We start from the raw sequence: 25,736 nt of genomic DNA on the forward strand, positions 1-25,736 counted from the left end.
GCAGGAAAATAAAATCAGTTTCTGTATAGTTTTGCTGTTTAACCCTATCATTTTTTTTTTGTTCTTTAGAGCCAGAATGTATGAAATGCTATTAGAAAAAAAAAAAAAAACAAACAAAAAACTGGGATGTGGGATAAAGGATGCTGTGGAAATGCAGGCCAAACAATAAACAGGAAGGTCCTTCAATCATAAAGTGTAAGTCATCATCTTGTGAGAGAACAAAAGTAATCTGGCCAGAATTAACAAGAACATGAAGAAAAAGGGGAGGAGACTTAATATGGAAGTTAGAAGTAAACGCATAGAAATGGGTCAAGAGTTTAGAGGAAATTGAGTAGCTCAATGAGCCACAAGATAATTGAGTTCAACGTTTAAGCAATCACCAACTCTTCAACTAGATCATAACGCTAAGTGCCACGTTCAGTTTTTTCTTGAATGCCCCCAGAGATGGTGACTCCATCACCTCCCTGGACATTCCATCCCAATGCCTGAACACCCTTTCAGTGAAGAGATTCTTTCTAGGAAGTCAAATACATTGTCATCCTGTAGCAATGACTGGCAGAGATTGCTATGTTATAAGCTTTCTGTCTGTAAATTTAATCATTCTTGAAGGTATTAAATGTGTCAATAAAACCTATTATTGTCTCAGCTGAGTCTGGCAAAGAAGGGAACCTGCCCCAATCTGATATTTTAAACAGTAATCTCAAAATGTGCAGTATCCTACATCGTAGTAAAATGTATCCATTTGAATATGGGATATTTAAATTCCAAGGAAGGAGATTATGTATCCTTTATTATGATTATGGAGGAAAAACTGTGTATTTCCATGTGTGTTTGGTAATGTGCTGAGCTTAGGCTATGGTTTGCAAATATGAATTTGTGGAAGTCACAGTTGTGCTTCAAATTCTAAACCTGTTGTCCTTCCTGGGAGCTCTGACTGCAGAGCTCTATTAAATCCCATCAGCTTCCTTGCTCCCAATGGTCTGGCCCATCTCTTTGCTGGCAATTACTTTCTCCAATCTTTTCTTCCCAGATGGCAAAAGAGAGTGTTTACTTGTATTTCAGACATTGCAGTTGAGTTGATGATAGCGTCTCATCTTAAATTGCTGGTATGCTTGTGCTGATGTGCCAAATTCTGCTGCTAGAGCAGCCAGAACATGGGCAGACATTCCCTTCTACATTCTCTGCTGTGGGGCATTGACCTTTGACAGCAAACTTTGGGATGGAGGGAAGGGAGAGGGAAGAGGAGAAAGGAGAGGCAGTAAAATCTTAAACCACTGCAGAAGGCAGAAATTTGCTGCATCAGGTTATACTCTACAGTATGTTACCTGAGGTATTGTCACTCATATATTTTTAATGATGATGAGGGCCATATTTCATACCTGGGAAAATGCATGTGCATCAGAGAGGCTCTGAGTATTGCAATAATATGTTTTCCTCCCTGATGCCACCAAGGGTTTTCTGAAAATGAGAAGCTATCAAATTACAGGGGATTTGGCCAACCATGTATTCCAAAATTAAGCATTTCCATCAGACATAGCATTGAGCCAGTTTACTAATGCAGACTACATTGTCTTAATAGAGCCAACTGACATGTTTTTGCCATTGGAGAAGGACAAAGTTTGAAAAGAAAATTCAGAATTTGTCCCAAATATTTCTCTGGGTCAGAGAAAGGCTGAAAGGTTTATTTGTTCTTAGCGCTGCAGGATTTTGCATTAGAATAGAATATTTTCTTTTATTCCATTACTTTTCTTGTCAGATACTTCTTATCATAGACTGTGTTCTCATACAATTTCATAACTAGATTTTAAAAAATATTCTAACACATCTGGTAAGATTTCCTATAACTATCTCTGTTTAATCTTCTCAGTTTGAGAAATTGTTCCATTTGAATATCTATGCTTGGGTTCAATATCTCCTACTTTCAGGAATACTTTGTAAGCTGTTACAACTCTAACCTCAAGTGCAGTTAAAAATATATCTGTACAAAGCTCATGCAAGTTATATGATTGCTCCCCTCTTTGTCTCTGAGTGATTATTTGCTGAATATGCATATTTAACTTCTGCTCATTCAGCAGGACTTCATATCTGATTCGAGTGGGTGCATGCAACTTCATGAATCAGATTTAATAGTTTCAGAGTCTTGAATTGGTTTTCATAGTTGGGTGGTAGCTAAGTCCAACAGCAAATATAGGGGCATTGCATTACAAACAAAACCCCCACTTATTTCCTCTCAAGGTTTAAGCCCATCTGACAAAAAAACACCACACAGCCACTTGCTCACTCCCCTCTGGTGGGACTGGGGAAAGGATCAGAAAAGTAAAAGTAAGAAAACTCATAAAACTATCTATTTTAATGGGTAAAGCAAAACGTGTGTGTGGAAGCAAAGTAGAATAAGGAATTCCTTCACTCCCTATTGACAGCCAGATGTTCAGCCAACTCCAGGAAAGAGGGTTCCTTCACTCCTAAGAGTGACTTAAGAAGACAAATACTGTCACTCCAAATGGCTCTGCTTCGTTCTTGTTCCCCCTAGCTTTTTTTAACTAAACACTATGCCACATGGGGTGGAATATCCCTTTGGTCCATTGGGGTCGGCTGTCCCAGCTGTGTTCCATCACAGCTTCTTGTGCAGCCCCAGATAGTGACTGGTGTGGCAGTGTGAGAAACAGGGGGGAAAAAAGCAACATCTGATACCATATAGCCTGATTAGAGACTCAAAATCCCTGCAGGGTGAGTTCCAGGAATCAGATGCCCTGGATACATAGGAGGATGTTCTGCTAGATATTTTGTCTAACACCAAAAGTGATTTAACAACAAAGAAAGTGAAACATTCAGCATCCTATTTGAGGTGTGAAGGTTTCAGGATCCCCATGATGAAAGGATGCATTAAGATAAATGCAGGCTTGAAAAATGTAAAATAAAAGAAAAAAATACTAAAAAATAGCAAGAGATGAGAAGTCATTGACAAAGGTTTTAGCCTGTCAGTTTTTGAGTTAGTGGTCTTTGAAACATTATAATAGTATTATATTGAGAATCTAATAAAACATAAGAGAAGTTTTAAAACCTGTAACATGGACCCAAACAAAAAAAAAAACATTTTTAAAATCAGTAGTTTTTTTTTAATTGTAACATATTCACTTTTGTATTGTCCTGAAGCATATGCTTCAGGTCAAAGCATTCCTTGTCTATAATACATTGGAAGATAATTTCAGATCCTTGAAACAGTCTGGAACAATGCAAAGACAAGAAGTTAAAGGACAGCCATATTATTCAAGTTATGTATTCTGTCCTATTTAGTCACCAAATGGGACACTTTCCTCTGCTTTACATCATTCTTAATTAGATTTCTCTATTCTGTTTTATCCTCTCCATCTCCCTCCTTGCTTTTGTCTCCTGTCACAAAGCTGAAGTTCTGTGTTACCGGCTCATCTCTTTTCCATACCTACATGTCTCCAGAAATGCAGGCCAAAACCAACAGATTTATCACAGCCTTAATGACAGGTGGCTGCATGCTGAGTGAATTCTTAAATTCCACAAAACTACTTTTCTTGCCAAAACATGTGGAGTTGCAGCAGTCAACATTTTATTGGGACCGTTATCTCCAGATGAAGAATGACTCTGCTGGAAAAAAATATTTGGTATCAGCTATAGACCTATTTTTAGCCTCTTCTTTGGTGAAACTTCAGAAAATATAATTAGCCATATGTTGAGCGATGTTCTCCATGTCTTAAATTCAATTTTTGCAAACCACATTTAAGCATTACCTCTTCCACAACTTTACACTTAGAATCAGAAGACATGGTAGGGTTTTTTATGAGAATGTGATTCTTCATATTTCTTTGGTTATATATTTGTGCTTATGAAGATTGTAGAACTGGCAGTACTTAAGACTGAAATCTTCCTTTTGTTTACATGGGAAGATTTGTGCGGGCAACGGTACTGGAATCATCCCCTACTTCTGTCACTTATGAACTTCAAGCCTAGCATTGGGACAATGGTGTTCTCAGAGGCAGAAAAGTAGAGCAGGTCAGAAACATTCATTCTCCCCCACAAGTATTTATAGTGAAAACAAAACAAGATTACTTTAATCAAAAACATATACAGAAAATCTTAAGGGTTTGTCAAAAATAAGAGCTTCTAAGTGAAAACATTTTTTCCCCAAATGAAATCTAAACAAACTGTCAAATTTCAAATTGGATTAAAACAAATCAAAAGATTAAATCACATCTGTCTGGCTAAGTATTGGTATGGAATTATAGTCAGGTGCCTCATGATACTACTATGTCCCCCAAATCTGAACTTGTGTTTGGCCTACTTTTCCCATAATACAATTTCAATTTTTCCTTAGGAAGTTTTCTGGGAAATGAAGTTCAGTTTTTTACTGCCCTGAAAAGGCAGTTTGAACTATGTGAATTGGATAAATATCACCTTTCTATTTAAAGAAGAAAAAGAAAACTCTTTTACTAGAAGAATAGTATGGCTGGAGTTTTATTTTTCTAGTCGGTGGAGAAGTGTTCTTTGGTTCCTCTCTGACTACAGGTGGTCTGATTCAAACTTCTCATTCTTTCACAAAGCTTCTTCACAATAGAAGTTTTATTGCAACATCATGGTCCATGTCACGGAACAGAAGTGTACAAAGGGTAGAGTGAAGGGAGAGGAACATTTGGGATAATTTCACACTGCTGAATGGTCTGACAAATACAATGACAATACAATGGTCTGACAATACAAATAGAGCTTCTGCAGCCTCTCTCATTTCTATCCCAGCTGTGCTCAGACTAAACTCTATGTAATTGAAAGTGAAGCCTCTTGGCTATGACAATTTAAAATCCAGTCCCAATGTTCTTGTGTTTCCACATTTTTGTACTGATGGCAAGCTGTTGTCTATCTGCTTGGTCTTACTCTCATTGACTTGTTTGGCCTGCTTTTTTTCAGTTGGCCTCATTGCTACTTGAAATGCAAAACATTTCGATTGCTGATGATCTGTTTCTAGCAATGTTAAAGGAGACATAACACCATTTATTGACAAAATTGAGACCTGTATGTCACCCTTATTTTCAGGTGGCTCTTGGTGAAAGCCTGTTGTCCCTACTGGAGCCATTTTTTTCAAATGACAGTGGCAGTTGCCTTTTGCAGCTCACAGTGCTTAAGAGAGTTTCTGATCCCTTACACAAAGGGTAAATGTATAGATTGTTATGAATGTATAGATTGTATCTGAGGCACCTCGGTTAATGTTAATCCATTGAAATGAGTTTCAAGATTACCACAAATTGTTTCATGGCTGTCTCATGGCTCAATATTGAATGAGTAACATCACACTGTATGAAACAGTGCCATAGAATACAAGGATCTAAATAGTCAGAAGAGCAAAAAGCAATTTGAGGAAAAAGGAGCATGTTTAATCACATTTCATTGAGTATTGAAATCAATGGAATTGCTTTATAGAGCTTTCACAGCACAAATAGCAAGAATGTTGACCATTCAACCAGGTTTTTATCAGTAAAAAATAGTAATCAAGGGTGTTTTTTCCATAGTTAAAGGAATCAACTTATTTAACTGAATGTGGTTTTTTGATCGAGTGTTAGTACAGCTGAGATGGAGGATTTATTTGTTTTTATAGCAGGGTTAGATGAAGTTAGCTACTTCACTTAACCTGTTTCTCAGTAGCTGAAGGCTTTTCCTTATTTTACAGACTATATTTTCCTAATTTTATGGGTAACTTTAATTACAGAAAAAGTCATTGGTTTAATGTAAAATAATTAAAAATAATAAAACTACCTCTGCATAAAAATAAAAAGCTATGTTTATTTTATAGTTGAAGAGTAGATGAGTGTTTTATTTTGTTTGTTTACTATAGACATTCAAAACAACAAAACTTGATTGTTATACTGCAATGTATTTCAAATAATACATTTCTTACAATGCTACTAAATACTTAACAACTATTCTCATAATTCCCAAATAAATTCAATTTGTTATAGTCCTTTTGTGCTCACAGAACAATCTCATTCTCATGACCTGTGAATTTAAGTGTTTATTTATATTCTCTGGTTAAGCATTTGCCAATTTTTAATGATTTAATTTGCCTCTGATTAGCTTACTCTGTAAGACTTCACTTGTAAGAAAAATGATATTTTTAATTCAAAATGCACACTAATATGATATAGATAATCACAGGTCTGGGGGGGAAAAAAGTGAATCCAGCATGGATTTTTTTCTTTCCCTGGTATCCAGATTTACAGCTTAGTAATATTATGAACAAACCTCTGCTTAGAAATTGTTTTAATTTGAAAACTTGAGAGACATAATCCCATACCCTTTCAGAATACATTTACTGCTGAAATTCCATATTTAAGGTTATGTTATTCCTTTATTAGTTCCATTAATGTCTTTGAATAATGGCTTCCCGTGTGGTAATCTAATTGTTGTTTGGAATAATTGGGAAATTGGCCCATTGTCATAGGTAGGAAATTGATAAAAGAAGGATAAAAAATTAGTTCTATGGGCAATGGGAGTCTAACTAGGATTGTTGAGATAATGGAATTGGTTAATTTTTGATTGAAAACCAATGACAACTACACAATGAGTCCTGTTGAGTAGTTGCCATGATATAGGAATATTACTGCCCAGCTCAGTGCCCCCACCAAGACTCTCCACACAGCGCTGTCTCTCACTGCCCATTCTCCCCTCCCCTTCCCAGCTGTGGTGGGATGGAGAGAATTATTTGAGTTAAGAAAGGCAAAGAACACAGGCTGAGATAAAAACAATTTACTGGAAACAGCAATGAGACAAGAAAATGAACAGTAACAGCAACAATTTTAATGATAGGGGGTACAGGAAAAGCAAGAATTCACACGGAAAACCTCCTCCTCCTATTAGACAATATAGGATGGCTCCCTCTGCCATGTTTTCTTGACCCTTCTGAGAAGAGTGTCCCCTTCCCCTGCCCCCAGCAATGACATGAGGTAGTACAGAATAACCTCATGATCCCCTCCCAGCTACTGAAAAAGTTAACCCCAGCCAGAACCAGGGCAGTAGTAGAACTTGCAGAAGATCTAGTACATGGAATATCTAAAACTGAACATGACAGAGAAGAAAAAATGGATTTTGGGAATAAGTTTTTCACTAGAAAAGGGGTGGACTAGTGACCTACTATCTCGTAAGCACTTTTAAGTCTGTTTGAACAAATACTTGGAATTCTATATGTCCTCTGACCCCATTTGGACTTCTTTTGTATCTAGCAGTAGGAGATCATAATCCTGTGAAAATGCTTGACAGTAAATGCTTAATTTTCAGTCCTTCTTACTGGACAACTAAATCTCAGTATTTGTAGAGTCACATTGTGCCCACTTGTTTACTTGCAGTAGAGAGAATGACAGAACTCAGAAATCAACTTGTCCCATGGATCACAAAAATGCCTAAAATTGGCCAGTGGCACAGGGAGTTTTAAATGGTGGGAAATATGCAATGATTTCATTAATTTTTGACATTCTGAATTCTAATTATTTGCATTTTGTGTCTTTTACAGACCATCTGAAAGGAAAGATAATCCAGAGGCAGATACAGAGAGCAGCTCTAGGTAAGAGTGTAACATTTCAGACAGGATACAACAGCAGCAAGCTCTCTCCCAGGGCTGAATCTGCTTGGGAGGCAGGCTGTGTTTTCTATGACAGATTTTTTGCCACAGTATTTCTACAGTAGTCCATGCCACAAAGCACATGTGAACTTTTCCTGAATTTTTACTCAAAAGTCATCTAATTTTATATATGATGAGAAAAACAATACACAATTCTTACAGATTTGGGAGTTTGGTTTCTGATTAGTCTAATCTGAATTCCCATTAACCAGACACTGATTTGTCCTGAGGCTGAGCTAGTAGCCATGTTGCCACAATCTAACATTCTTTTTAATTTTTCTCATTCCAAGGGGGACTGAAGGCATATACAGTTCATTTCTCTCACATCTAGTTATTGAAATTGAGAAGTTATTCTTGCTGTTTCTGTTGACACAGCTGTAAAGCTAAAATTCTGTTGTTCAGTTGTTCACAAAAGTGGAAAATCATCCAAATTTAGTTTAAGATGCTTTAAGCTGACTTCACTGACTTTGTACTGAAATGGCCTAGGAGTGTTCATAAGAGAATTCCCCTTTGGAGACAGTAAACTTCAGCCAAAATTTGACAGAAAACCTCTGGAGCAATCAGTTTAGATCCCCCCTCATTTAGATTCATAGAAGAATCCCAAATGTACTTTCATGGACCTACTTCACATAAAAGATGGAGTTAACTTGGACCAGATTGCATCTGATATGTGTATTTCTAGGTATACATAACATAGAGAACATTTATCTCTTCATAAGAGAGAGAAAATTTGGGGACTATCTTTTCTTCCAAAAGTCAGGTGAGTAAGTTACTTCAGAATAGCAAAACTGTTTCTGTTGCTAGTTTACCTATGCATCTCAAGCTTTGGTGATAATGTTATTATTTCATACCTTTATCCTTTTTTATTTTGATTTTAAAATCAGCACTAAAAATAATTTTGTCTGTCAACAAAGCCCAGGAATCAAACTCAGTTGATTTTTATCAGGATGAGAAGGAGAAGGGAAGGAATTGCTGATCTCTTCTTCCTGTTATCCAGTGACAGGACACATGTGAAAGGTTCAAAGCTGCATCAGGGGAGGTTCAGATATGATATTAGGAAAAGATGCTTTACCAAGAAGAGGCTTCCTTGATAGGTGATCAATGTCCCATACCTGACTGTTTAAAACATATTTCAGCACCCTGTTTAATAGTAATATGCTTTCACTTTTGGTCAGCCCTGAAGAGGACTAAATGATTGCTGTGAGTCCTGTCCAACTCCTCCCCTTCCCTGCCCTCCCCTTTCCTCCTCTGAAGTTCAATTTAAAGGTGCTATCTTCAGGATAACATGGAATTATTTCTTTAATTCATTCCAGGTTTGAATACCATCTATTTAGTAATTTTTTTAACGCTCTTACAAGTTACGTCAAGATAAATCATAGCAAGTGCTGTTTATGAGAATTCCTTATTCAATATTTTGAAAAATGAACTAATATATTCTGAATGTGTGTTTCAATCTGAATGATAATATCTGGTCTTGTACACTGACTTTTTTACCACATAGAAAAATTGTGTTTCAAATGCTGTTTTCAATAACTAAGTTGTTTTTTATAACATAGGTAGGTATTATTTTTCATGTCCTAGGGAAATGCCATAGTAGTGACTTTACCAGCTATACATTCACAGTGTGAATATTCTATTAGTATTTCACCTCATAGCAGGCAACCTGTGTGTTTTTGCCTTTTTGTTTTGAGCATTGCTGTCTGCTTATTCTCACTGAGTCTGGAATGCACAAAGTATTTTCCAGTATTTACATTATTATTTGAAATACTGTGGATATTTAAACTTAATATTTATTCTATGAGTTGGGGAGTATTATTTGCCTGCCTGCCTTTCTGGATGAATGTTTTTTCAAAGAGTAACAGGTGCCAAGTCTCCCAGGAACTTCTTGATGATCAGAATGTCATCAAGATATTTTTAAATGAAAACTGTGTGGTCAAACGTCTAATTAAGGGTCTGTTGAAATCCCAACATGGAATAAAACACACCATTGTTTCAACTAGAAACCAAGTTAAGTTAACATCTTCCAGCTGCCTTTTTTTTTCTTCCCATTAACTTAAAGCATTTTATGGTTAAAACTTTTCAAGAAACTATTCTAGTCTGATTTGAAAAAGTGTAGATCTGTTTCCCTTAGGGCTGTGCTTAAGATGTGGATTTCTTATTGAAGGAAAACACCACTACTCAGCCCATTGCTCTTAGCTATCTCTTTTAAAACACCATATGCTGGGAGTTAAAAAAGGACACAAATAGATGGGAGGTATCATCAGAGACAAGGGATCTTCAAAGTTTGTCAGTATACTACCAGAAACATTGAATATTTTATGTAAATTTGCAAGGATTCATCTCAGTGTGCCTTTCATCTTTATTAACTGCAAAAAACTACCTTATTATTCAAATAAATAATTTTAGTTATCTTTATTAAAATCATTCAGAGTAACACGCTTAACTGCATTTTTAGGCAGGATTTAAAGTTTCTTTTGCATGCTTAACGGCACTTCAGGAGTATTTAAAATGAAATAATGTGCACACTGCCTAAGTATTGACAGCAAAAACACTGGGTCACAAACACGCTTCAGGGTGGAAAAGATGGGAGAAAAGAATGGAAAGAAAAGCTTTCCCTGGGGTTTGCAGTGTTTTAGAAGAAAAGTTGATGTTTTATTTGATTCTAGTGAAGCATTATCTTATGATGCTTTAAAGTAGTATTTTTGTAAAAGGCAGAGCCTGATGGCAAAACATTTTTGCTTCTGAGGAGGTTTGTTAGAAGCAAATTATTGTCCAACTCTGTTGTCTTTGTAAAGCTACTTGAAATGAAAAAACAAAAAAAGGACACATGTGGGTCTTTGTAAGGAATTTGCATCCCTGGTACAGATTTCAGTATTAAGGCACAGTTTTATCAATATTTTATTTAAAAACTTCAACCAAACCAAATAAAAAAACACTTGTTTTGCCAGATTTTGTAACTTGAATTTTATAAAAAAGATTCTGTATTTCTCATATTATTCAAAGAGCTGTTCCCCAGTTCTTTTTTAAGCAAAATTCCCTTGAAAAACTGATTCCTCATAAAAAATAAAATGACGAGGTGATTCAGAAACAACAGATATGTTTCAATCCCTGAAAATGCATACCAGCATTTGATTTGGTGTGGCAAATGCCTGCGAGCAAAGATTTTGGCATGTTATTTTTATATTTAGATTTGTAACACATATTTGGTTTTAAGCAAAGATAGGGAAATTCCTGCTTATCTTTCTTCCCTTTACAGCTTTATCTGTACCATCTTTTCCTACATTTTCAAAGCTAGATGCCCGTTCTAAAGATGTTAGTATCAGCCTATGCCCTTTTTCATTCCTTGTTGTGTGTTTCTTTATAACATGTTTCATTCTGCTTCCTCACCTTTCCTTGTCTAGAAGTGAATAAACATGATCAGCACAGAGGACAGACAGTGCTGTATAATGAATGCATCAGGGTACTCCTGCAAGAGTATTCCAGCCAGTCTTACGAAAGGATTTCAAGCAATGATTCCTCCAATGCTTTGATGCCCCCACTACCATATATCCAACATCAAGATGCATGTTGTCTGACAAAATTCTGCATATCAGAAAAGTTACAAAGGGGAACTGCTGCTTCAGATCACAGAATCATTTGAGTTAGAAAGGATATTTAATCCTCCAGCCATGGGGAGGGACATTTTTCACTATATTAGGTTGCTCAAAGTTCCATCCAACTCGTCATTGAAGCATTCCAATGTGGCTCATGCCATTAGAAATGCTGGTCCACCATGGTACCAGAGAGGTACCTGCTCTGGATTTGTGTTCAGGAAGTGTATGGTAGTCCTCTCTGCAACCCTTGCAGCCTCTCCTAGACATATATAACATTAATTAGTCCAATAATTATGACTGTCTTGAATTCATCTGCTATGATCTGTGTGAATGGAAAGCACATAACACTTCCAAACTCCTGGTTTGCATCAGAGTTAATCTGTTCTTTAAATAAATCCATATTTACATAAAATGAACTTGGTTTCTTTCACTGCTTTGCATCTTGTAACTGAGATGATATTTAACTTTTTTCATATGAAGCAAAGAGTCTTGATCTGTACTAATGCCATGAAATGAAGAGACACAAGTGTTTTCAATCACAAAATGACAGAAGCTGAGGAAACTGGCAGTTTGTGTTTTCCCACACAAATCCAGCATAGTGCATGGAGAATAATAGATGGCCTGTTTTAAGACCATCATTCTTGGTGATGAAAAATGATATCTTATGTATGGGCTAAATAAAGCACTTTAGAGAAATAATCTGAAGTCCATAATTTCAAGGAGGTGGTGGTTTGTTTTTTTTGCTTGGTTGGGTTTTCGGGTTTTGTTGGGGGTTTGTTTGTTTGTTGTTTTTTGAAAGAGATAAGGCAATGTCCCCAGTAGTACCAGGCATCCAAGGGCTGAAATATGCTAGAGAGCAGTGTAGTCAGTTTACAATAGCCTCAGAATAAGGGAAAGATTTCTCTTAGGAACACACAATTTTCACAAGTCACAATCTTTCTGTGTGTTATGTTCTTCTGTACATTTGCGCTTGAAATGTCAAACAGCAGTGGTGGTTTTGTATGTTTTTGTGCATGGTACGCACTGATTTTTATTCCTAGGGTGACCTCTAGTGGCATCAAGGCCATTTTCTTTAGAGATGAGTTTAATTTCTTTAGTCTGTTTCAAAGGAAATAGGAATTGTGAGTGACAGAAAGCTGGTAAAGTTGTGCTTGCTAAAAGGGATGTTTATTTTTCATTATTATTAAGACAAAGATACCAATATCACAACTGGATGAAAATTCAAAATCAGTACCTCTTTGCCTTTATTAACAAGTTTTACTCTGCCAAAGATACAGATACTTTTGAATTTGCTTTGTACAATTATTGAAATATATTAGATACTTGTAGACATATTTACCAAAGTAGTTTTTAATCAAATGCTTGCAACAGTATAGGGACAATTCATTTTGAAAATATATATAAGCAGTCATTTGGACATTACAAGTTGTTAGACTATATCCTTTGGTAACTGTGAAGCTACACACTGTAACAAACTTACTCTCTTGGTTTTGCATGCTATTTTGTGCTTCAAGTCAGCATAGTTTATGGCTGAAACTGTGAGCTCTTGAAGAGTTTTTTTATTTTTGTATCTGCCAAGTTCTTCTGTAAAGATGATCACAATCAGGAAAAAAGCCGTGGATTCAAAGCAGCAACTGGACAAGCTGCAATGATTCCTTACCACAGCACTTGAGGTTTCTTCTTAGGTATTATGTTTGGGGATTTTCCCAGTATTACATGGGATGTAAGTTTAAAACTGTAGGAGTATGTTCTAAATAAGATGACACTTCTTCGACCTGTCTCTTCAGGCCTCAATCTCACATAGACTTTTCTTTCCACAGGTTTCTCTCTGGTCCTTCTAGAGTGTTTTGTAGTTTTATTTTTTGCTGTATTTTTTTCTATTACTTTTTTTAGCAGGATTTACTATGACCAAGGTTAAATTCTAGAGGCAGGCATGAGTCTTCTCTTTCAGTTTGTCTTCAAGAAAGAGAATACTGATATTTACTGGAAGTCTTTGCAAATATGTCCTCCTGAACTGTTAGAGAAAATTCTCAGATTACTTGTGTGTTCCTATTAAACTTCCCATGTTTCCCATGTGACCCACTCAAATCCAGTGATCAGACCTCAGAAAAGAGCAAAGACATTTTTGGATCAAGTGATATTCTTATTAGGAGTCATGAACTTGTAGCACAGCTACTCAGTACTCAGCTTTTTGACACTGACTTTGGCATTTCACTGTTGTTGGAACAGCTTGCAGTCTCTGTAAGCTTTCTTGTAGTAAGCATTTCTTCTGAAATAATGAGTGAGAGTTGTATTATTATTTAGAAATTCCTTCAGGTGTCTAACAAGACAGAATCTGAAGATGAAGTTTTCAATTCTCTAGTTTGGTCTATTAAGATAAGATAGTAAGATTCTGTGAGGGTAGTTACACATTGAAAAAGTCATCAAAGAAGTTTGCAGGATCTCTGTTCATGGAGTTTTCACAAGATGTCTGGACATAATCTGGTTACATTTTCACCAAACCTTGAGCATTTTGAACCACACAAGCTTCCAAGGTCCCTTCCAACCAGTATGATTCTATGATTCTGAAACAGGACTTGAGGTAGAGTGAACAAAAAATAAATCTGGTTCTATACACACAGACTACAGATTCTAGGCCTAAGCTTGTTTGCTTATCTTTGAGTATATCTTTCTTATATCAGTGTATCTTTGAGTACATCTCTCTTTTGGCTCTAAAAAGCTGGTAAAAAATTTAACTAAGAATAATACAGAGTTTAAAGTGCTGTGTGTTTCTTTCTTCTGGCCATGTCCAGTAGGTGCGTTGGGCAGCTTGACTAGTTCTGTTTCAGTCAAGGTTTCCTCCATGAAAGCTCTCTGTAATAAAAATTTCTGTAACCTAATGAACTGTAAACAACAAATGGAGGTCTTTTACATCTGTATTTCTGTGAGGTTTTTCAAGGTCAGACCTAAAGCAGAAATTTCTATCTAGCTGATTATGTGTAAAGGACAGGACAAGGAGTGAACAATGAAATAGCATGGCAAGTGTGATATCCAGCATTTCAGAACAACCTGCAGGTCTGGTAAAAATCTTCTGCCATTTATTTTTTGCTGAAATAGCTAATGCAAATTAATTCATTCCTTCTTTGCTGAAAAATGTTTGCATATTTGAGATCAAAATAAATAATTACTTGGAACAAGTAGCTAATAATATCTTACAAATGTGCAGAGGTTGGATACAGCTTCTCCAGATAAGAATCTTGTGGTTAAGTTGTAATTGCTTCTGGATATGTCAAGATTTTCTCTTCTCAGTACACACTACACTGTAATTCAGCCAACAGCTACCAGAACTTCAAGCCCAGTGTCCTTTCCTTCACAGGTCATAGGAAAGAACTGCGCTATGAGAATTCCCTAAATACCTCTGTATTTCTTGTTCCTTCTTGAGCTGGTAGTACAGCACAGACAGCCCAGCTGTTCTGCAGCAAGCAGGTATGTGCATGGGAGAACCAGCAAAAGCGTGGCACTCCATCTGGGTTAGGAGTGTGGCCAGTAGGGATAGAGGGTCCCAAAACTATAATCTGGTCCCTACAACTGCCCAAGTTGCACATGGCCCTAATCTAATACACATGCCAGAACACAGAACAACATCAACATGAATCTTAAAGAATGACATTCCTGGTGACATTAAATCCTATAGTTTTAGTTTCAGAAATTTTCTGGAAAATTCATACATCATACCAACATCTAAAAAAGCATTTAGGAAGCTGTTTTAGAGGACCAGTGGAGTAGCCATGTGGGAGAGTGGAAAATAAACTTTCTCTAGTACTTTTGTCTTTATTCTACACTTAACTGAGGCAGGGTCTTAGTGCATCTCTTTGCTATTTGCATAGAAAAAAAATCAGATCCATGATAGAGGAGCTTCAGCCCAACATCTTTTGTTTTATTTGAGCCAAGAGTTAAACTAAATAATTTATAGTGCAACCTCATGCTCATAATATAATGATTTGACCAATAATGATGTCTTTCCTTTTGCTTTCCATCTCCTCTACTCTCTTGCAGATGAAAGTAGCAGAAAGATCAAAGTTGTTCAGACTTGTACAGCCATATACATTTGTTTGGTTAGTATTCACTCCTTGAATCAAGCTCAAAACCTCATTTATTGTCTAACTTGAAGTTAAACATCAGTTTCATGGCCCATCTATACCTATACACAGCTGAAACAGAAGCAATTAAGGATAAGCATGTATGCTTATTATTTTCCTTAATATTCTTTCAAATGACATTGCTATAAATTTAGTGTACAGACCAGAATAAATGCTTCTGTGCATTGTCACAAGCATTTGTACTGACAACCACAGTACATTTCTAGGTTTACGGACAGTTCAATGCAGAATGCAGGTAAAACACCCCTTTACTTTTAGAAAACACTGGGCCTATTGAATTAATCCCACAATTGCTATGTGTATTGAATTCCTAAATGTGATCTGCAAGCACAGACTTTGCTGCCCATGCCTGTGTATGTTGTTCATGCCCAGTAATATGTGACAGTCATTGTGACTGCACGTTTAGCACCTTTAGGTATGTCTTACTCTTAGGAAAGTTGTGCTATATTATTCTCAGTCAAATCCTTCTCTCGACTAGGCATTATTTTACAAAAGTTGTGCTGCTTATTGAACTGCAGTCTGGATATTGGTGGTGGGGTATTCCTAATGTCTCATGACAAAGTTTAGAAAAGAGATTTTTTTTTTCCATGAAAGTTCTTGGAATTTTTAGAAATTCATATTTACAAAACTTCAAAGCTTATGGATGACAAAACACACCCCTTCTTGGGAGGCAGAGAAAGATCATTTAAACATATCCGGTATGATTTAATCTAATATTATGAACAAGATAAATGATGCAAGAGGATTCACATGTAATCAAATGGTAACAGGTATTTAAGTTTAGGCAAGAATCTCAGTTTGTAGGGGGGTTCCTGGCTAAGACCCAGCTATGTTACTTCTTCACTAGATTAGCTGGCATGTATGGAACATATTAAACTTGAAGCTGCTTTGTAGGGTCTTTTTTTTTTCCCGGGTTATTTTAATTGTATATTTGGAAAGCAACAGAGAATTTTTAGCCATGATGGTTTTAGAAGCTTGCATGGCTTAAGCGCAGCTGACATGAAGGTAACACCTCCTGTTTTATATGCCATGTATTTTCAGGAAGAAAAATATAGGTTACTAGTTTCAATTAAGAAACTTATGGGAATTAAAGTGTGACTGTATTTAGGAAAAAGAGCTCACTGAAATGGGGAAAATAGCTCTGCTTGCCAGGGGTACATTGGAAGTTAGTTTGAGCCAGTATTAAGCCAGTAAAACAATAAGCAATGCAATGTTACCAAAAAACCAACAAAACAAACAAAAACCAAAAAACGCAGCATACCGATGGACCCTTTTTCTAAATTCAGTTATCAAAATCAACAAAATACACATCCTTAATCCCCTGCACATCCATTAACTTTTAAAATGTTGAAAACAGGACAGTGTGTTTCAGTGTATTCTATGACAAACTGGCTGAAAATTTTAAAAATCTATTACATTAGGGTTAAGTAAATTGCTCTAAACCCACAATATAAACTTAATCCAGACATTTGGCTATTTTAATCTTCTCCTGAGTTACATTGTGCCTACTCATCTTTGCTTTTGTATAAGTTACACACATGGTGCACAGTGACAAACATAGGCTGACATGGCCCTGGGGAAATATAAAGAAAAAGAGGAGAATTACTTGTAAGATGATCCTGAATAATGATAGACAGGTATTCCTTTAAAAAAATCAGCTTACAACATATGTTCCATTTTGAAAGTACTAATGCTTGAGTTTGCCAAAAGCTGCAAAGCTGATAAATAAGGCAGTAAATATATTAATGGGATACTAAAGTCAATTCTAAATTTGGTTACTTCAAGTGACTATAAATTTAAGCAGATAAACACAAAACTATCCAGTGAAAAAAATTAAAATATTTGACTGCAAAAGTACAGCTGGAGGGCAAGGCACAATGATATTTGAGGCACAAGACAATAAATCCCTAGGAGTTTGACTTCCAGGATACACTCAGGTTAAGAAATATATAAGCACCCCAGAGAGTATAAAGTTCAGGGTCACAGAGAGTTTCTTGCAAAATTTTCTGACTGTAGACGAGAATCTGGCAGAGTATTTCAGGTTGTTGCCTGTTTGCAGTAAACAGTGTTGATAACATTTGATATCATTCTAGAAATAGTGTGTTTCATCCATGCTTTCCACATGGCTTTGAAATAGTGATCCAGTTAGCAGGTGCTACAATTTCTCTCTGGTACTTTGTGATTTGATCATGTGGAATGTGCTGTAAAATTTACTAATTCCTGTACTCCAAAATTGGCCATTTCATTAGAATAAAATAATTATATCTTAAAACACCTCTTACAGTCTTCTTTATGGGAAAAAAGCACTAAAAATTACAAACTCTTATCATATGAACTGTCACCTAATGCAGAGCTCACCTTCATCTCTGTGCGGGCAGCTGGTGTCAGTTGTATCCTGTGCTCACTTCACCAAATGGGTTGTATATGAAGATGAAGCAAAAACAGATGAAGCAAAAACAGTTAGCCTTAAAGTAAGCATCAAATTTGCCAGCTATTTCCCTACCCAGTGTAGCACTGTCAGTCTCTTCTTTACATCTTAGGACTCAGTATTCTTAAAAAAGGCTTCACGACTTAGGATTCATAATTTTTGCCACTCAGCTCTATGTGCAGTTATGTTAATGTAAAGAAACTAATATTCTTTATCAGTACATTGCTGACTGCTGCCAAAATAGTTCTGTTGTACAGAACTGGATGCCATCAGAAGCCCCTAGTATACACAGAGCCAATGTTTTCCTAAGCATGCATGTCATACCTCCCTGCATCCCTGAAACCTGGGGCTGCATTATCCAGGATTAAATTGCAGCAACTGCATTCGTTGCCCAGGCGAAGTCACTGGGGCATGAAAAGTGCATGTGATATTACACTCCAACTGAATGAAATCATCTCAGCTGCTGCACTAAAAGCATAGATCTAAACTGTGCAGCTGAGTTTCATATGACAAACTGTCAAACAATTAATTAAAATCAATCCTGACTGAACAAAGCAGATACCAATTTGTGTTCTGTGCAGTTGCAGAAATTATATTTGATAGTTAATATTTTAGCAATAGCACCTCTACTACATCTTTTAATATAATGCAAATTTTTTCATGTATGTGGGCAAAGCTGATGTCACGATTTTTCAGTGCTTCATAATCTCCATGTACTTAGTATATGTGTGGTTAATATATATTTTGTGTTTCTGCATGGGAAGGCAGATATGTACAATAAACTCTTTAGAGGAAAAAAAGCTGTAGCCAAAAGAATTTTTTTTCTTAGGTGTCTAAATTGAATTTGTGAGTAATTAGTATGCTTTTTATGTTTTACAGTCTATTCATTCAGCGTCCCTCTAACATTATTATAAAATGACTGAGCCTATGTACTGAAGAATGCCAACATTAGATATGAGATACAGTGAGCCAGTAACCTCTGCCTTAGCTTCCTTTCTTCAACTGTAGCTGAAACTGCCTGGACTGGTAAGAGGAGAGGGGTGTGAGGCAGCAGAAGCCATGGGGCAGAAAGAGGTCACTGCAGGGATTCATCAGGAAAGGTAAAGAGGAGGAGAAGGGAGAACAGAAGTAGCAGGGAATGATGAGAAGGCAGAAGTAGCAGGAAACATAAGTGTTGAAATACCATCCACCAGAATTTAGGTGTCTTTTTGCTTGGAATGTCAGGAAAGAGCCGTGATCCCTTACATATATTACAGTAGGTATATTCCAAAGGTCTAGTCTTTAGAGCAGAATGTTGTTTAGTTCACAAACATATTGCTGCGATGCGCAGACATGACAAGAAACTGAAATGGACATTGCAACAGCTTGGGAAAAGACACTGGAGAACTTACAAAGCAGTGCCCTGGCAGGCATGCCCTGGACTTGACTTACTACTGGACTTCACCTGACACTGTGATCAGATCTCTTCTTTTGTGACCCAAGCTCAGTGATGTGCACAAGGATATGTAACTTTTAGCCATTTATCTGATGCTGTTGGGGCTACACCAGCCTGCAGTATACTCGTCTCTTTCTATTCACAAAACTCTGCTGCTCACCTTGTCTACAGCTGTGTTTGTCTGTCATCACCATCTAGGGATAATGGGCAGATTTGTATTCATGGGTGAGGATTTTGCGCCCTGTTTATGATAAAGATTTTCATCTCATACAAAAGGCTTTATTATTATTTCTGAAGGTAACATGCAACCAAATAATCCCATCTGTAGCATGTAATGAGCAGAAAGAAAACCATTCTTTTGCTGTTTTTATATACAAGTGACAAAATTTTGCCTAAGTTTGGCTGACCTTTCAGAGCTAATATAAAAATATTTTTCCAAGTACTAGATGTCCTAATAAACCAAGGAAGGAAAACTATACTCTGGCTTGTATCACTCTGTAACAACAGCAGAATTTGGTGATGTTTTCATGTAGGGAAGTCCTCACTTCAGAAACAGCATTAACATTTTAAGATGTTACTCTCTTCCACCCTATGTTATTTCCCTTCATTATAAAGAGCTAGAGCTGCTGCCTCCTGAACTCAGACACAATCACAGATTGTGCAAATAGGACAAATGCACTTCAGCGTGCTCAGGAGAGTCCCCTTTAACCTGAAATTGGCTCACACGAGGTCTGGCTGGAATATTCATGGAAACAGAACAAGGATTCTCACATGGTCTGTGAGCATGGCCCACTTGAGAGCCAGTAACTCCCTAAATCATTTCAGTTTGTTCCACAAGAGCACATTTCCCTCAAGCCTGGCTGCTATGTGTTCATCAAGTTTAGAAAAGCATGAAGCCTCAGGAGCTCTGCAATGAGTGTCTCCCCACCAGTTCCATCTGCAGCTGTGCTTTCCCACATTATGCCTTCTCCTGGAGATGATATATGAGAAATCAGAAAATCCTCATCCCTTGTAATCATGGAAAGGTTTGCTCCCTCCCTTAAAGGTTCTGTCACAGTTATGATGACCTTTTTGTTATCTGTTATGTTCAGGAATAACTTACACAATGTCACTGTTGTATCATCTCCTCCACCTCCTGTCTTGTTCGTTCACTTTAACATTTCAAGCAGTTTATCTTTTAAGGGTACTGTCCCCACCACAAATGTATTCACCCTATCCTTCTTTGTAATCACACACAGCAAGGCCTTTCAGTGTCTGAAAGGAGACTTGTGCATGGGCTTCATCCACCCTGACTGTCTGTATTAACATGCTTTAGCTAAGTAATGAAATAAAATGCTTTTCAACATCATCTGTATTAAGCTATAGAGTGCTACTACAAGAGATTAATGGTTTCAGCTGGTGCGCTGACAGGCAGAGAGAGGTCACTGCTGCCCTCTTGTTCCAGACAGAATTCCTCTCCTTGAAGAGAGGGTGCGCTCCTCAGGCCTTGTGACAGACTGACATAGGATTTATTTTCTTGGCAGAAATAAGAGTTGGGGTGGAAACTTGCATGTATTGTACAGTAAATCTTTTGGGTTTTTTTAAACTTTTCTTCAGTTAAAAGGGTCAAACATATTTTCTTGGGAACGTAAAACTCTTCTCATTCATCCCAGAAACAGAAAGTGTTGTAACATTAGTAGGTAACTTTACATTTCCTTTCACCACTGAACATATAAACCGTGATGGAAAGACTGTTTCACAATCTCTCAGAATAAGCATATTGTGTATTGCATGTTAACTACCCCTGTTACAGGATAGAGAAATCATAAACTGCTAACTTAGACTACTCTTAAGGTATTTCCTTAGTTATCCTTTACCTTGAAAATTTTCTCACATAGTTTCAGGATATTTTCGTTATATATACTAATTTTTTGCTCTCCAAATTTCTCTTTCAAGAGCTACTGCTGTCTCTTCTTTTTGCAACAGCTTCTGGTCTTGTTTTTGTTGCCAAAACCATTGCAAAAAGTGGTTGAACACATTTGATAATGTTTTATGCCAAATATGAATGTTTAACTTGCTTTTATTTATATCTAAAATTATCATTCCAATCTTTAATGATGAAAAAACCCAATTATAAGCAATTTGATTCAAATTACTAGTTATTGACTATGTCCTCTACTAAGTAAGGCCTAAATAGGGAATTTGAAGAAGCATTTCCAGAAGAGAGAAATGGTTAATCACCCCAATTTCATTAACTGCCTCTTATAAGCTAGTTTTTATTCTAATCAGAAGTTGCTTCTTTGGATACCATATAGTCATTGCTTAAATCTGATTTACCCTATAGCTGTTTTAAATCCTTCTGAAGAACTAACATTTGATCCAGTAGAAGAGAATCTTCGAATGCAAATTGAAGAAGAAAAAAAGAGGTACTACTTCTGCCTCAGATTTCATCCTTCAGATGATAAATTATACTGATAGTATATTCCAATTACAATTCTACACACACAGCTACCCTCAGGGTTTTCTCTGACATTTTAAAAATATCAGCTTTGTGGTTCACTAATAGTTCTAAATTTGTGTATATGCTGTTGGTTTGTCTGTCAGATGCCACAGTAGATGAGAGAGGTAAAATTTATGCTTGAGCTAAAGGTTAAAAATAAATAAAAACAGCTTAATGTCCTCCCTGAGGATTAGTGTTTGTGACTTGTTGTTTGAATCCAAATGTATTTTGAGCCTTTTGGGTTGATTCAGAAAAGTCCTGCCTTTCTTGACCTAGAGAAAGCCTTTAGGTTATACAGGACTCACTAAGTGTAAATAATATGCAGATTACACATTGGTTAACCAATCCTTGCCAGGAGGATTAAAAAAAATAGATACAAGGGTATCAGTATGAAGTATTCTGCTAGTATTTGTTATTCACAATCTCTGAGGAAACTTCTGGCTCTTTCATACTCCTGGTAAATCTCCAAGTGTCTAGTAGCCAAGAGGGTAATGAAGCTTCCATCTGACAGGGGAACCAATCTCAGCTCCTATCTGAATCCCAGATACCGGTTATTTATTAATGGTAATATGTTGAGAATTCAAAAGAAATAATTTTCATAGCTGATTGAACCCATATTTTAACTGTTAATCAATGTTGATCCCATTTGAATTCCACTAACTTCTTTATGAAATAAAAGGTTTGTGGAATAAGTTTCTTGCACTTACTGTCCCGTGAAGCTTTTGTAAAATATGAGATGTTTCCTTCTACCATCTGTCTGTGTCCTCTGCATCTCTGATTATTATACATTATTTTATAGTTTAAATCTCTAACAGTTCTAAGTAGGATTAACCTTTGTTCAGATATATGTTAGAAGATCTGTAATACACTTTCTTCTTCTCATATTAGCTATAAAACAGTGTACAGTCGCTTCAAAGGACTGAAGATAGAGATTGAGCACCTGCAGCTGCTTATGGAAAAAGTGAAGATGAAGGTGCAAAAAGACTTTGAAGTTTGGTGGTCTGAAGAGGCAAAAAAATTCCAGGTATGAAATCATTTTGTATTTCTTCATTTTTTGTGTAAATATAACATCTTCAATAATTCCTTTAAAAAGTAGTTAATTGGCTAGACAGAAAGGAGTATGAAGGAAGGAATTGAGGGTCTGGTTCACCGGTACTTATGCCAAGGTGAATTGGACAAAGGTAATGTGAATTATACTTATGTGAAGCTAAAAAAAAAAAATCAAACAAACCCATTTTTTCCTGCTCTATTTTCTTTTTGATGTTCTTCCAAACATCTTGATTAGTAGGCAAGTATGGGCACAAAATGGTAACAACTCCGAAAGAATATTATCAGATTGCAAAAAATAATCTTTTTTACTGCTAGCAAAACTATGATTTCATCAGCATTTTTTGCAGCAAATATCGTTACTTTTTAGCTTCCTTTGCTTGCAAAGACTCCAGTAACTTTTCAGCTTCCCTAGGCTCCCAGAGGGTCATCAGCTCCCAGCACAGTGTGTTTCCTCACTCTCTAGCTGAAGTCCACCAGTGTTTAAGCGCAGGGTGAGCTAATGCAATGACTTGTGTAAAAATGAACTAAAGACCTGTCATTTTAACCAGTGTATTGGCAGTTCATAACACAGTCAGTCTGAAAACTACAATCTATTGAAACAAACTAGCTTTCTTGTGCTCCCTTTCTGACACTTTTTTAATGACTTGCAAGTAGTGACACAGCAGCTCACAGCAAAGTTCAGCCATGAAACCTACATCAGCCTTATGAAAAAGAATGCTGAGTGCAGTCCATCCCATATCATTTATTATTAACTGGAAGAGAAGATTTACTCCTTGAGGAAAAGTTGTTATAGAGAAAGAAAGTTTTAGCTTATATTTTGGTTAATTCTCATGAGTATAGATTTAAACCATATTTTTAAGAAAACAGCCTAAAATACAGAACTTAACATTGGGAACTTAGTTATCCATACACTGCCGCCTAAGCAGCCTAATTTCAAGTTGGCATGGCCAAATACTTTTCCAGTTAAAATCCCTAAACATATAGGTGGCAAAGAGGATGACGTTTTAGTCACCCTCCTGCCTAAATATTTAGGCTTTTCAAAGCACTGCAAGTAATATTCTTGAATACACAGCAGCACATTTCTCTCCATCCCTTATAAGGAGAGTTCCACAATTCAACCTCTCATGATTCATCAGTAGAAGATTAGAAAACTGGAAAACATAATTGGGATTGATTTCTTAGATCTTGACCTATCTATACATCTGAGCTCCCTAAGAAACTGGAATCAGTGAACATATGCTGTTACATATTAAAAACCTGTAACTTGAGCTTAAAAATACTTGAACCAATCCTAAATACTTTTTTCTTTGTTCAGAAGTGTTTGTGCAAGTGGAGAAAATACTGTGTGATTCAGGCTCTGTGCTTTCTGAATGAGTCATTGCTTACCTTGTTATTACTGAAATTTATAGTCCAATATGAAGCACTTTAAAAAAATCCTAGCCTGATAATTTTGTTTTTCAATCTAAATGAGCAGGAAAAGCCAGAGATGGTTGCCTCACCAAATACTGTCAATCCTGTTTATCCACAGCTTGTCAGATCCTCACAGCACCTATCACCTATCAGGTAAATTGTTTATTTTTCTTTTCCTTCCTTACAGGGGAAAAAATGCACTTTTAATAGAAGTAAAGTTGTCCAGAATGCTTTTGCAAATACCACACTGAAACACTGTATTTTCAGTTACAACAGAAACAATTGTGTAAAAAAGTAAATTTTATCATTCAGTTATTTGGAAGTCCTATTGAAGGTAGGACCTCAGTTCTTTAGACATGTTTGTCTTGGAACCTTGGAAACCTTTCTCTAGGGGCCCACAACAGCTAAGAAAGGCAAGCCTGTTAGCAGTCAGTTTTGTGTATGAAGAGATTGTATCTCCTTTGGGATGTATGCAGGGGACTTCAAACCAAAAGAGCTTTAAAAATTATTTCATGTATATCCTAGATAGACTTGCTCCTGAAAAATGTCATAGTACTACATTTATGCAGCATATTATTACACAATGACATTATATTTGATATTGTAAGATGGTGATGTGTTACCTACAGGAGAAAAATGTAATCATCTTGGTTGTTTCATCAACAGTCACCTCTGATTTCAAAACCTCTAATTTAAATTTGCAGTAATACATTTTTCATAACCATCAGGGAAAGTGTGTGCGAGAAACCACATACCTGACTGTGCAGGTTTCCATATTCAAGGACAATAAATGGAGGTGTTCTCGCCCCTTCCTTCTTTCTCCCTCCCTGTTCCTCTTTCCCTCCCCACCTTTCTCTTGCTCTCTTTTTCTGCCTCTCTCTCCTCCTTGTTATGCAATTAACATTTCTCTGATGAGTGGCTTTACCTACATTTTTATGACAGTAATCTGCATAAATGATGTTTTACTGTTTTCTGAAAACTTCTAAAATAACTTCTAAGTTTTATTTAACACTCTCATGTATCCATGCTCCATAAATGCTCCATAATCAGTACAGAAAATGATAGACATAGTCCTCTAAAGTTTTCTGACAAGACATTTTCAGACCTCTCAAACTGATGAAAACCAACTCCAGACTTCTCTACTTTGCTTTCGTTCTCATTCAGTGTCCTCTCAAGACTTAGGCATTAATCACTTTGCAAATGGTTTTAGGCCTAATCTGTGCTGTTCATTTCTGGTCTCAGGCTGAAGGTTACTTGTCCCAGAGAAAAGCTCATGGACCAGAACATGAGAGCATTTTTGGTCTAGCTTAGCACAAATTCAGCCAAATTAGCTCAAGCAATCCATGACTGTCACTCTCCATACAGTCCTTTGAACTAAGCACCTTTTGCACAACCTCTCTGTCCCATTGATCTTGGGAATGATAAATTTCAGTTGGTGTGCTGATGCATTGCTCAGGAGAGCAATACCTTTTGCATTCTAATTAAAAAATCTTGAACTAAAAAGAGCATATGGTAATGCCCAGGAACTTTCTAGTGCAATGGGGAACTGGCCTCCAGCAGTGGTGAATC

General features: G+C 36.6%; 1 protein-coding gene across 1 annotated transcript in view; it reads left to right on the forward strand.

Annotated features, from left to right (window-relative positions):
* KIF6 (kinesin family member 6) overlaps positions 1–25,736 on the forward strand; it is a 150,188-nt gene that overhangs the window by 113,627 nt on the left and 10,825 nt on the right. Inside the window, 4 exon segments of the mRNA XM_031060423.1 lie at positions 7,526–7,576; positions 21,552–21,633; positions 22,596–22,731; positions 24,232–24,320. Of these exon segments, the coding sequence (XP_030916283.1) occupies positions 7,526–7,576; positions 21,552–21,633; positions 22,596–22,731; positions 24,232–24,320 (358 nt within the window).

The sequence above is a fragment of the Geospiza fortis genome, unplaced genomic scaffold (assembly GCF_000277835.1).
Source record: "Geospiza fortis unplaced genomic scaffold, GeoFor_1.0 scaffold41, whole genome shotgun sequence".
In the NCBI taxonomy this organism is placed as follows: Eukaryota; Metazoa; Chordata; class Aves; order Passeriformes; family Thraupidae; genus Geospiza; species Geospiza fortis.